We start from the raw sequence: 13,294 nt of genomic DNA on the forward strand, positions 1-13,294 counted from the left end.
TTGTTTGATTATTAAGCACAAAAACCAAAAGTGTAAAAAAAGGACACATTGTCGTTTTACTTGGAGCTGTGAGCCAGATTATTTTATGGCCTGAGCTAGTTGCCTGGCAACCAGCGGACACTCCAAAAAGTTACTGATCCCATCCAAGAAATATTTGACCAAAAACGCCGGGACACAATTAATTGTCATGTTTCAACAAGAAAATGTTGAACTATTCCTTTAACTTTCAAACTAATAAAAATCAGTTATTGTAAATATACAGTTTTTAAAATAAATAAAACATGACCATGACAAAAATTGTTTAATTGGCATTTATGTTACAATAGGGTCTCCATATGCACAATTTTTCTCAATACCCAGGTTGAACCAGTTGCCTTTTCCTCCTTTATAAGCGCTTGTGACTATTCTTGCCCAGCCGTGTTCTCCCTGAAAACAAAGCAAAACAAATATTAGTATTCTGCGGGCCAGAAATGCAATAAGAAAGACTGTCTGGCTGCTAAATTTATAAAAGAGTGAATTTATGCCTCGTGAACAAGGTTCATACACATTTTTACTGATTAATTTTCATGATTTTTCGATGATTTAAGGCAAATTTTCATGACCGTTAATTCACTGAAACAACCACTAGTCTTATCAATACTGTTGATTTTTCAATATGCACAATGTAATTCTTCCAAAATTAACTGTACATATTCCATGAATAACAACAGCCCCAAACACTCCTCCCACTCTCCTGCTCTGGGTCACACAAAGGAAAAAAAACAAAACAAAACACAAAAACATACTCTTATGCCCATATACATATATGAATATATACATATACACCTTTACATACATGGATATACATACATATGCACAACATTTGCATACACTGATCAATATTCCTTTGTGGTGCTGTTCTTTATCAATACTCTTATCGCGTCTTTTTCATTACTACATAATAGCTTTTGAAAATATATATTATTTTAAAAAAATTGCATTTAGAACAGGATTTGAACTGAATATATATATATATATATATATATATATATATATATATATATATATAAAGCAATGTTTCTAAGAAATTCTTTTAAAAAAAACCAATTTGTAAACATAATAATGTTTAATGGAAACAATCAAAAATGTCAAAAAGTACATTCCTGACATCAAAATACTGAGTGAAGTTTCTAAAGCTATGAAATTAGAACAGCGTAAAGTCAAATGACGTGACGGATCTGCCCAAATATTTAACTAAAACAGATTTTTTTAACCAATACAGATTTTTCTCAGTCAATCTTAACTGAACCAAATATCCTCTGATATAAAAGTGTGAAACTAATTTCATGTACTTTCCGAAAGCTCTCTGGATTTATTTACTTTTCCACATTTTTTCAAAGCCTGGAAAATGTGGTGTGCAGATTCTCATGAGCGTACAAACTCTGTGTAAAATAATGTGGTGTGCACGTTTTAGCTACAGAGCTGACTCGTGTCGGAGAGGGCAGGGCTGCACAGGCAGGGTGTGGTGCAAAGAGAGAGAGAGACCACCCAAAACTCTCCCCACGAGTTTCTGACAATCCAGTACTCTGTCCCGTCCTCGGCCACACTCCACCCGGCTACAGAGACGATATGATTCGGCAAAGACAGGGGGTGAAACTCTGCGAAGATCCCTCCAGAGTATTTCTCCAGGGTGGCGGTGGCCATCAGGGCACAACTGAAAGACGGAGAGGAGAGTTTGTGAAGTCCTTTAATCAGCAAAATCTTCACACATCTCTCTTTTTTTGTTTGTTTTCACATTGTTTTGATCACTAAACTAAAAGCCACTTTTTTGGCAGTTCTTTTGGCTCTAAAAACAGGATCAAAACTTAAAAGTGTCTCATGCGGTGTGGGAACTTCGAGTGCCAAGTTTCACACATTCTCTGCTCTCAGTCTGCACTCGGATGTTCACTAAAGCAGTTTTACCCTGGAGGGTTTTTATTGATATAATACATCTGTGTACAAACGTTTTTTTTAAATGTGCGTAGTCATTTTTTTCCTTAGATGTTTTTTATTTTCAAACTAAAATTTCTCATGCAATTAAAAAAAAAAACATCTCCATGTCACAGTTTTATTAACTCATACATTTCAAATGACAACCAGTGAATAAGTTTTTAACATATCTGCAGGAATTATAAAGTATGTGTTAATACTGAATGGAAATAACTTTGAAAAATGAAGCTGTCTAAGTCTGAACTTTACTAAAGAAAATATGGACAACTTAAGGAAAAGAACACCAGTAAAATGTAAAATGACATAAATCTCTGCTGTGTTTATTAAAGTGGATACATGGTGAAAAAGTCTGTACACAAGACATAAATATCAGTACTTTAAATTCATATTATTAACTGTATTTTATAACATCTCTGGGGGGGAAGTTAAATTTCACACTCATTCATCAAAGGTTTTGAGACTGATTAAATATGGATCCGCTAATAAAACCTTCACTCTGATGAAGAATCGCTGTGTGAAAAGTTAAATCTCTTTCTTCACACAGAGTGTGTGGGCGGATGGATAATTAGAAAATGACTGGGGAGGATGACTTACTCTACCTGATGGGCCCGTTGGTGTAAATTTCAGCTTTTATCTTGTCTCTTCCAGAAACTTCTCCATAGTCGCCCACTTTCCACATAGTGTAGTTCTTCACGACAGCACACGACTCAAAGAAGGAGCAGGTGCCGCACTGATTAAACTGCTCACACTCTGAAACAAATTAGATAATTCATAACTATTTAAGTGCCATGCAACACTCATTTTATTACTCGTGTTCATACAGTCACCCTTAAGTTGTTTTTTTTTTAATTTCCAGTGTTCTGTTACAGTCTTAAAATAAACTATGAGCGTCTCAAAGCAAAAGCAGTTTTACCTCAGAGGGTCTTTTATTGATTCAGTATGTGTTTCACCACAACTAGAAATCTTTACTTCTCATTCTCAAACTTAAAGTTGTCATGCAATTTCAAAAGTGAGTTAAGTGCTCTGCAATAACAATTAATTCTGGAACTATTAGTTAGAGTTAGAGTTTATAACTATTAATGGATTGGTCTCAAAAAAACAATTAATCGTCAACTATTGTCATTAATCATGTCAGTCATTTTTTCAAATGTGAGAAACTGCTTTGCAAACCAACTGCAATCTACAATATTGTTTACATTTCCCCAATAATAGCCTATTTTTTATGTTTTTTCAAAGTTATATACCTGTCATTTTAAAATTTATGTCCTTAAAAAAGCCAAAATAATAATAATAATAATAATAAAAAAAAACATTTTTCAACATTACAAATAACCTTTTATAAACTAAATGGCAAAAATGTGCGGACGCCAAACCATTACACCTGTATGTGACTGTTGAATCTCATTCCCAACTTATGGGTATAATAAAGCTGCTGTGACAGCCTCCACTCTTCTGTGAAGACTTTCACTGATCTTAAACCTGTTGGCTGAAGGGATTTGCTGCCACAAGTGTTTATATGGTAATAAGGGTGATAAGGTCAAGCAGTTGGTGTTAAAGTTCATCCTAAAGGTGTTGGGTGGGCTGAGGTCAGAGCTCTGTGAAAACCATTTCTGTGTGGCGCTCACATTGTGCACGGGGTATTGTCAATTAAAAATTTGAAAGGGTCTACCTCTAAACTGCTGGCACAAAGTTTCAAACACATTTTGGTCTAAAATATCATTGTAAGATTTCCCAAATTGGCACTGAGGAATCCAGCCCAAATTATTAAAAAAAAACAGACCTAAAACTGAGAGTCCACATACTTTTGGCCACATATTGTACATGAAACACCAGAGAGATCAGAGTCAAAATAAGAATGAACATGCTTTTTTACTTTGGTTTTTCGCCTGGTAGTTGTTGCAGGTCTCATCAGGAATGCCTTTCTGGTGTGCGTAGGCGTAGACTCCCAGGTGATCTCCTCCGTAACAAGAGCCCGCCCTCCCACAGTCGATCACGTTCTGGACTGACAGGTAGGCCGACGGCCACACTCCTCCACGCTTGATGTTGATACGATCTTGGACAAAAAGAATAACAACAAATGCTGTAATGACAAAAATGTCTGCAAAGTGAATGCTGCTCTGTGTGCTCACTGTGCCAACAGTGTGATACTATTAAGACAAAAAATGTATATACATGTAATTTATATTGTGTCATCAAAAATAAGTAAAATATTTTAAACACCTATGATAATATACACTGTGTGTGTGTGTGTGTGTGTGTGTGTGTGGGGATATATATATATATATCCCATTTTTCATTAAACCCATTTATCCATGTTATGATCCCTGGGGTCATTTTGGTTTTTCTGTTGTATTTTCTGCTTGTGCTTTCGTGCTGCTTGTGCTGCATCCCTCTGTTCTCATCTTGTTTCCTCCCTCCCTCCCTCCCTCACCAGCTAGTGCACTGGTGGCTCCCATGGCCCAGCAGGACCCGCAGTATTGGGGGATGTGCTGGTTCCTTGTGACGCTCACATAATTCTTCCCATTGATGTTCCTCCAGTCCCAGGATGGAGGAAGGTCCGACACCTTCACATACTCATGTGGGCGTGCATATGTCCTGAAATAAGTAAAAAGGTGAGACTCACGTTTCAATTTAACATTTGAACAAGAGATTATCTTCATTTAACTGGCAAGTTCAAATTAATATTGCAAAATCACGAAAAAAGCAAACAGTCATAAAGAAAATTTAATCTACGTTAAGAATTTGTTTTGAGTTCACTTTCAAACATCTAATTTAGTATAATAACTATTAGGTAATAAGTACTTTTGTATTTAATTTAATGGGTCTTTGTACATTAATTCTAATTATGCATAAGTCTTAAAAATGTCCTAAGTTTTATGTCGTTTAAGTACATTATTTTACTCAGGTACATAAATATTAAGGTACTTTGATGGATGGATCATATGGATAATCACATGAACAGAACAGTAAATTTTTGGGTTTCTGGGTTCATTAATGTAGAGGAAAATCTATCTTTACTTTATGAGACTTACCTGATCCAGTGTGGGTTTTACATATATAATGCGCAGTAAAATGTGGAAGGAAAAACAATAATTTTACACATTGGCATGTAGAAAAGGCACATGGTAGTACTTATAATATGGGTATGAACCAAACACAGTAAGCATATTTATCACTGAGTCTCCAGTAACCCTTTTAAATCTGAGTAGAGTGGCATAATTATAATAATTACTAAAAACTAAAAGAACTTTTCCCCCAACAACAAGGCATTTGTTTTTTTTTAATATATCATAATTTTAAAAACATAATTATAGGTGTAGTTTTCTGGACATTTCCCCTATTTTTATGAAATAAGTTTCTAAGTTTTTCTCTCTTTTCTTTTTCATGTCATTATTTTCTGTCAATGTCTTGCATTTACCCAGGATGCCGATTAATTTTTGCAAGTTTTGGAAAGAAATCAAACCAACATGCTCAGGTTTTAAAGCTTCTAAATGTCCTCAACAAGCATCCGAACACAGTTCACAAAAACCTATGTCGATCCAGGTTTCAAGGGGTTAAACAATCTGGACTAGTTAACGAAAACACCACAACCTTAAAATAAAGTAGGGGCTGCATAGGAAGACTTAACCTTAATTCATAGTAGTAGTCATAGTAGTATTTTATTCAGTCATCACACATAATACAGTAAATACAGACAGTATTGTCAGCATAAACAAAAACATCAGTCTGTGTTTGATGTTGTGACTGAACAGGCAGAAGCAAAACGCTTAAACATGCCAAACCTCCATCAAACCTCCATACTCAAAAATTTAAACTAGAAAAACAACTACAAAAACTTACTCACACTTGTAACCTTCAAAACTTGCTTTACAAACCATTCTTTTAAAAAGCAAAAGTGACTTACACATTTTCAAACTTATACCTGCATCTTTTCATACTTTGACTCCATTAGACCTAATAGAGATACACCTCCTTTTAATCCCCCTTTTTTAGCTTTTTTAAAGTAAACTTACAAACACCTCTCAGATCATATCTGCTGTCCCGTAAACTGAATACCACCACTCACTAACGTTATATTTCTATAAACTCACCACTGAATGCAAACGTATTTAAGCCTGTTATGCTACAATCACTAATAATCTTATAAATACGAACATGCAAATACGTCGTAAGTAACACAGATAACTAACGTTATTCACTCGGGATGTAAACAACAAGTCCAAATCATTAAACTGCGTCACCGTCAGAATAAAATGCACATTTTGTCGTCGCTTACTTGACAGAGTCCGGTCTCTCGTCTCTGATGGGTTTGTAACAAGGCTCAGATAGAAGCTGAGAGGAGCTAATTTGCAAAGAAACAGCTGCTAAACAAAACAGCAGCGGTGCAGTTATTGAAAACGCCATGTTGGGTCTGATTCCTCATGTGACTCACTCACACACAGCGCCCCCTGTCTGTTACCATGACAACTGAACACAGGCACAATATCCAACTGTATCTAAATATGTGTATAATGTATATGACATTTGTTTTTTTCTCTTAAACACTTGAAAGGGGAAGGAAAATCCCTACTATTATATGTTATCAAATAGCTCCGCCCTGTCTGTCACATCATAATAAAGCTTACTTATGTTTATGCATCAAATAACACACTTTGAAAACTTTGTAAGTAAAGCAAAAAGTAAAGTAAAAATCACATATATTTGGACAAACATTAATACATTTTTGCACCACAAACATTTAAAAGACATATTTAACCATGTTACGGTCAGTGACAATACATTAAATAATGTATTCTTTGAATAAATTAAAAATAGCATACACTGTTTGTAACATTTTATAACTTTAATATGTTTTGCTTTTTCTTTATGCTTATATTTTTAGAGTTTATAGCATCTGCTGACTTTTTATTGCTTTTCAACACAATGATCAATACATGCACGTCTTCTAAAAACAAACAGGTGTTAGAGCAGTGCGGGTTTTGCAGGCTCAGCAGGAAACTTTTAAATAACACACTCAGTTCCCCGTTACAATCACATTACACCTAATGCAGGGCCCGGTGATTGGTTGGGTTTTCATGGATAATGTGCAGGTCTTAACAAGGTTATCATATCACAGGATGAGGCTCAACTTCAATCAAGGTCTGTTTTTGTGAGGGGGACGCGCTATTGTTTGTGCTTTTAATGATTAAAACTAGAATTGGATTAGATGTGCATTAGGCACCTAATGAACCCTCAGCAGGAGCACGAGATAAATCACTCACCAGTAGTTCTTTGTTGTGCGATCCATCTTCAGATTGTGATGGTGATGCTGAGCAGCTCGCGTTGAAGCGGTGAGAGGAAAGGATGCTCGTGTGTTGATGAAAATGGGCTCTAAAAATGAGTTTCTGTTGGGTTCCAAGAAAGAATTGACTGGTATGAAAGTAAACGACAAAACACAAATAAAAGTAACAAGATTTTCTCCTCTTTATTGAGGCTTCAACCTGTTTTCAGGGGAAAATGTCACATTTGCGATTATATTTGAAACTTTCTTTTCATTTCTGGCCTTGTTAAATTATTTTTTTATTCGCATTGCTGGCCTTATCAAAGTCTGGTTCAGCAATGATGAAGCTCGGTAACCAATTAAGTGTTAGACCAATGTGTTGATGAGCTGTATTAGGACACTCAATAATAATAATAATAACATTAAAAAAATCATCATTGAGGGATAGGAAAATATTATACTCATAATCCACCACATTTACTTTATTTTATAACTGCCAGTTACTTAGAGGTCCACTGTGTAGGATTTAGGGGCATCTAATGGCAGCAGTGGTATAAAACATTCATATTTTCAATAGTTTAAAATCACCTAAAAATAGGAATTGCTGTGTTTTTGTGACCCTAGAAGGAGTCGTTTGTATATATATATTTTGGCCAAACATTGAATTACAACTTTCAATTCCATTACATGATATCATTGGACCCAAAAGGACTTTTACCCATTTACTTACATTATGAAACAGATGTCAGTGAATCAGTTGATACATTTTTTGAACATTGCAACCCCTGCAAATGACTTGTTTTACAATCAGAATGCGATCCATTCTGTCAGATAACACTTGGAAAGTATAGAAGAGGAGCAATATTAAATAATTGTTATCCCCATTCAGTTTTGGAAAGTGCAAAACTAGAATTTAAGCACTCGGCCAGCAGAAGTCTGACTAGTAAGCAAGCCCACTATAGTGCAGTGCCTCTGCGTCGGTGTCTGATGCCGACATCACTGACAAAGTGGCAGTGTTTGATAAGTTGGAAGTGAGAACGCCCTGACCTATGACCCCACCACACGACATCACATTTCCCACAATGCGTTCAACTACACAGTTTCTCACTGCATTTAGTAAAGACCTTACATTAAAGGCAATACATTTTTAACTAACATTTTTAAAGTACCTTTGAGATGTATTTTTGTCAAATTTTTTTGCATCAGCCACCGTAGTTCTACAACATACACGGCATTTAATCTACACTCTACACTCTTTAAGTTTGCAGCTAAAGATTGTACTTACAGTATAATTAGTTTATAAAATAAATTAGTTTAAATTTGATCAATAATGTTAAAATGCTCCTCACACATCAGGATGTTAAAACTTTTATAGCATAACGTGATATTATATTGTTCTAAATAGTGAGTACATTTACTTTTTGGTGCTTTAAGACCTTTTCTTGCAATAGAGCAATTTTCACACTGTGTTATTGCCTTATTTTACTCACTTAAGCAATTAACCACTCACTCTTAATCTGCCGTTAATTCACTTGTGCTCTTTCCAGCCTCATATATAACCCACAGCTGAAAACAATATATTCAGAGGCGGTTTTGAAAAGTTGTTCTGAGAGACGTAGGAAATCACCAGTTGCAGCGCAAGTTGGTGACAGAGACTTGGGATTAAGTAGGTAAACATAAACAGCTCTTCATCGCAGAGCGAGCACTGAATCATGACTCCGAACATCAGAAAATCAAGATGTATGTGACAGTGAGGACGGGGAGGTTGAGTGTTCCCAGAAGGAGTCGCTAACCTCTACTGATTTATGAGTCTGTGTGTGAAGCTTGTAAAACCATCCAAACAAACCTGAACTGTAACTGCGAGATAAAAAGTTAAGATAATAAAGCAAACAGCTATAATTCAGGGCTGAAAAGTCATTAAGCTTTGACTGAATCTCGTAAACTTTATTTAAATCAGAGAAACACTCGACGCACACCCCTCATCAAGTCACTTACTCTGTGTCTTCTCTGAGAGCAGACGCCGGCTGAGAAGTCCATTGTGTTTTGAAACACTGAGACTGTTGTCCGCCGCAGGACCAGAGGAATGAAGTCCCACTGACCTTTGACCTCTTAGGTCATCGCAGCCGTGTTAAAAGCCAAATTCTCCCCTGCTCTGGGACTTCTTCAGACTCACAAACAGCGCTCAATAACGCATGACCTCAGGATCTTCAAATGTAAGTGCTGCTACTCTTTCAGAAGCGAATGTAACAAACAACCCAGAGGTAATACAAGACGATCAGTCAACATATCAGTTCTTTATGATGAGGTCGACATCCTGGATATGTGCATTAACATGAGCGTCTTCCTGCCTGCTAATGCTGAGCCGATATAAGCCCTGATGACACCACTGAACAGACCTCAATCATCACTTAATGAATGCCATTATCCTTCTTCAATTTGCAATATAAAATAGCTTCTGAGGCTGGTTTCTTTCATCTAGTCAGACACGGAGCCATTACAGATTTATCATTTCAGCTCTGTCAATTCGTCGTTTCCTTTCTAAAAGTCAGGTATTACACTGATGCGGAGGCGGCTCTTTGTGATTGGGATGAATATATTTTCAAGTGAGGGCAGTATTTAAGCAGCATGACTCTACAAATGGCTCAGTCATTTGGCCCAGAGTGAAAAATCTCAACAATTACAAAATGGATATCCATTAAATTTTGTCATTCACGACTCTCAAAAGCTGACTTTGGTGTTCAGGTTTTAAACAGTTTATAAAAACGGCCTTGTTTTCAGTATGTTTAACCAATATAGTTGACAAAAAACACAAAACAATCACAATAATAATAATAATAATTTAGTTAAATTGTATTATATTGTAATAAATATCATTTTCCTCTTATTTGCTTAGTTTGCCCTCTCTCACATGCACTCATACACATAGACATACACACGTGTGCCATACATAACCACCCTTAGTAACAACAGCTGGTTTGCATATTTATAACACAATTTTTTTTAATCTTTTTATTTGTTTTTGGCCTTTACACCAAAAAGAAAATAAATTAGTTAATTAATTAATGAAAACACAAGCTTAAACATGAGTCACCATGTTTTCATACAGCGATATACAGCATGTCTGTCTGAATTCCAAAAGAGAGGATCTGCAGCCGCAGCCACCACAGAAAGACACTAAAAAGCCCACTTAAGCAGAGGCACCTTTTGAGTGCATGGAAAGTGCATCCATGTAAATATTGAACACACACAGTTTGGATTTCACTAGCGGATCAATATTGAAGCAATCTGGACGTTAATCTCATTTGCACTTCTGTTTTCTTCTTGGCAAAAGCTGCTGCAGACTGGCAGTGTGGGATCTCCAGTGACTGACAACAAATTCAGCATCTAGAAAGATTTTTGACAAAGTCACATGAATATTTTAGGCTGGCAGGGTTTCTGTGACAGACCAAACAGGAAGGACCATTTTGAAAAGACCAAAAAATCAATCTGCTGTTGAGGACTTTGTGATGTACTGGAAAGCTCCAGAAAAAAGTGAATAAATCGAACCTCAGTTTCGATTTTTAAGGTCAAGTGTGAACTGTAAAATAACTCTAGAGAATTATGTCTGTGAAAGTGCTCTTGTCATTTCATCAACATCGATCCTTTGTAAAGGACTAAAAATGATAAAAGCAAATAATTTAACTCCTATGCTGTCAATAGGTTTGTGAAACCAAGATGACTCATTTTTCAAATATTTAATTTTGGATGGATGTGTAGGATGTGTTTAGCATTTGGGTCCTTTTTCAGTACAAATTATACGAAATTATTCCTGCACTGTTCAGAAAAATAATGACTCACTTTGCATGAGACCTGCATCATCTCCTCACCCAAAGATGCACACTGTAACACAAAAAAGTGTCCAAACTTTAAATCGTGTAATTTGATTTGGAACATCCTCTGCTCTTCTGGTTTCAGGCTGTCCACCAAATTTTGGAAACTGGCTGCAGAGATTTGTGCCCATTGAGCCATAAGAGCATTCGAGAAGTCCAATACTGATGTATTTAAAGACGACGCTCAAGTTCAACCGAAAGGGGCTGGATGGAGTCAGGGCTCTGTGCAGGTCAGTCAATCTCTTCCACAACAAACCTGTTAATTTAAGGTTCTGGTTTTGTTTGTTGTGTAGTTGTTATGTTGGAACAATGAACTGACTTTCCTTAACTAAAACAAACAAAGACAGAGGCACATTATTGTCAGATATATCACTGTATGCTGCATCTTTAAAGGAAAAACAGAACATATTTTTCCTCTTACCTGCAGTGATATTTATCAGTTTAGGTTGTTTTGGTGAGTTTGCGAGTGTTGGAGATGTTGGCGTTAGAGATACCGTCTCTCCAATATAATAGAACGAGATCTCTTCATGTTGAGAAATAAAAGCTGAGAGCAATATAAATAAACAGCTGCATGTAAAGAGGAAAAATATGTGTTTTTTGATTCAGGGGTGAACTGCCCCTTTAAGATATATCACTTTGAAAATGAATGTTTTCCAAACCCAAAAAGTTTCCCAATAACTGCCTTATAATTACATGCTCTTTTCAACATAATGCCCATTCAGTGGCATCAAAAGAACAAGGATCTAAAACAACACAAATAATTCCTGTTGCTGTTATAATGTGAAGCTGGTCAGTCAGGAACAACTGACCTGCGTAAAACGTTTGTGTCCATTTGGCCGATTTATCAATAACTCCCTCTCAAGATACGGATGAATAATGGATCAAAGACAAATGTTACTTAAGATTCGCATCCATCTGAGGGATTAGATCAGCAGGACTTCAAACAGCAGAAACAAATCAGGGGCTGCCATGTTTTGAGGTTGGTTATTGATCACGGCTGGCTGCAGTTCAGAGCCTCCTGGGTGACTCTGACTGCTCCCACACGACCGCTGCAGCAGAGCGTCCTGGTGCTCTGGATTTCCAGGGAAAAGAGAGGCTTCAAGGCAGAGAGGTTGGCGTTGATCCCTCGAAGTCAGCTTTTCCCTCAGAAGCATCTCGCTGTTTATTTTTCTTATTTTCATAAACTGAATCCATTTTGGTGATTAGGCCAAAACGGTGATTCATCACGTCCCAGGCAGGACCTTTGCTGCTTTAAGTGCCCTGCGTTCTGGAGGTAGAGGAGGGTCATTTGGCTCAATCCTGATGACTCCCATCATACCTTGCTCTCCTCCTGACTAATGCACTTCAGGGGAAACAGCATGTATCATTTGCTTGTCAATATAGTCATTAAAAATATCAGAGAATGCATGATTGATTGGTTTTAATCGTATGGTAATGATCCAGTTAAAGCTCGGCCGCTCCTCTTTATACAGTACTATGCACAACAAGTAAACATGAGGTCAGCACTCCTTGACTTGTTCTTGGATAGAGTTTCTTTTAATAGCTGAAACAAATACTTGGAGTTTTTAAAATCTGAGAAATAAGGGGAAAACCAGTTTCAGTCATTTCAGTATTTATATTCACTTTGCTACATTATTTTCAGTTTAAATGCAGTGGTTACGGCTCCTTTTACACCATTAACAGCAATCATGACTAGCAGAAATATGAATTTTGTCTTCAATCAGATAATATGTAGGTGGGAAGATTCATATGTGTAAGGGACAAAAAACGGACTCTGCATATTAGACTTTGATCCCATAAAAATTTAATTGAAGTACTGCTGAGGTGATGTTTCGAGTGTCATTTTTTTCATCAGATGCGTTTTTTTCGTCTCATGCATGACTTCTTGTCCAGCACCTAGTATTTATTTGTGTTTTCGTAAACTTTCGTTAGATTAATTATTGTCTTGTTAGACAAAAACAAGCATAAAACATATGTGTGATGTTATGGTCATGAAGCAAAGGGCTGCAGCAAAAACTGAAAAAAGCAAAAAATGTTCAGTATATTTGGGGTTTTAAAAAAATTAATTGATTGACATATAAATGACTCAAGAGAAGTCAGAGGATCACTTAAGTTATTAGCATTCATCCTTTTGGGACCATAAACTTTAGTGCAAAATTTGTGCCAATCACTTTAGTAAATGTAGATATTTGACTGG

At 36.3% G+C, this 13,294-nt stretch overlaps 1 protein-coding gene across 1 annotated transcript; it reads right to left on the reverse strand.

Moving 5' to 3' along the window:
• Nucleotides 1-284: 284 nt before the first annotated feature.
• Nucleotides 285-6,380, reverse strand: LOC121951695 (cathepsin Z). The gene is made up of 6 exons (XM_042498129.1): nt 6,245-6,380; nt 4,400-4,563; nt 3,842-4,021; nt 2,568-2,718; nt 1,528-1,693; nt 285-426 (listed from the first exon to the last, which is right to left on the reverse strand). The coding sequence occupies exons 1-6, from the start codon at nt 6,370-6,372 to the stop codon at nt 313-315; spliced, it is 903 nt and encodes a 300-aa protein (XP_042354063.1). The 5' UTR covers nt 6,373-6,380; the 3' UTR covers nt 285-312.
• Between the last annotated feature and the right edge of the window lie 6,914 nt (nt 6,381-13,294).

Source organism: Plectropomus leopardus, chromosome 12 (genome assembly GCF_008729295.1).
Source record: "Plectropomus leopardus isolate mb chromosome 12, YSFRI_Pleo_2.0, whole genome shotgun sequence".
Taxonomy (NCBI): Eukaryota; Metazoa; Chordata; class Actinopteri; order Perciformes; family Serranidae; genus Plectropomus; species Plectropomus leopardus.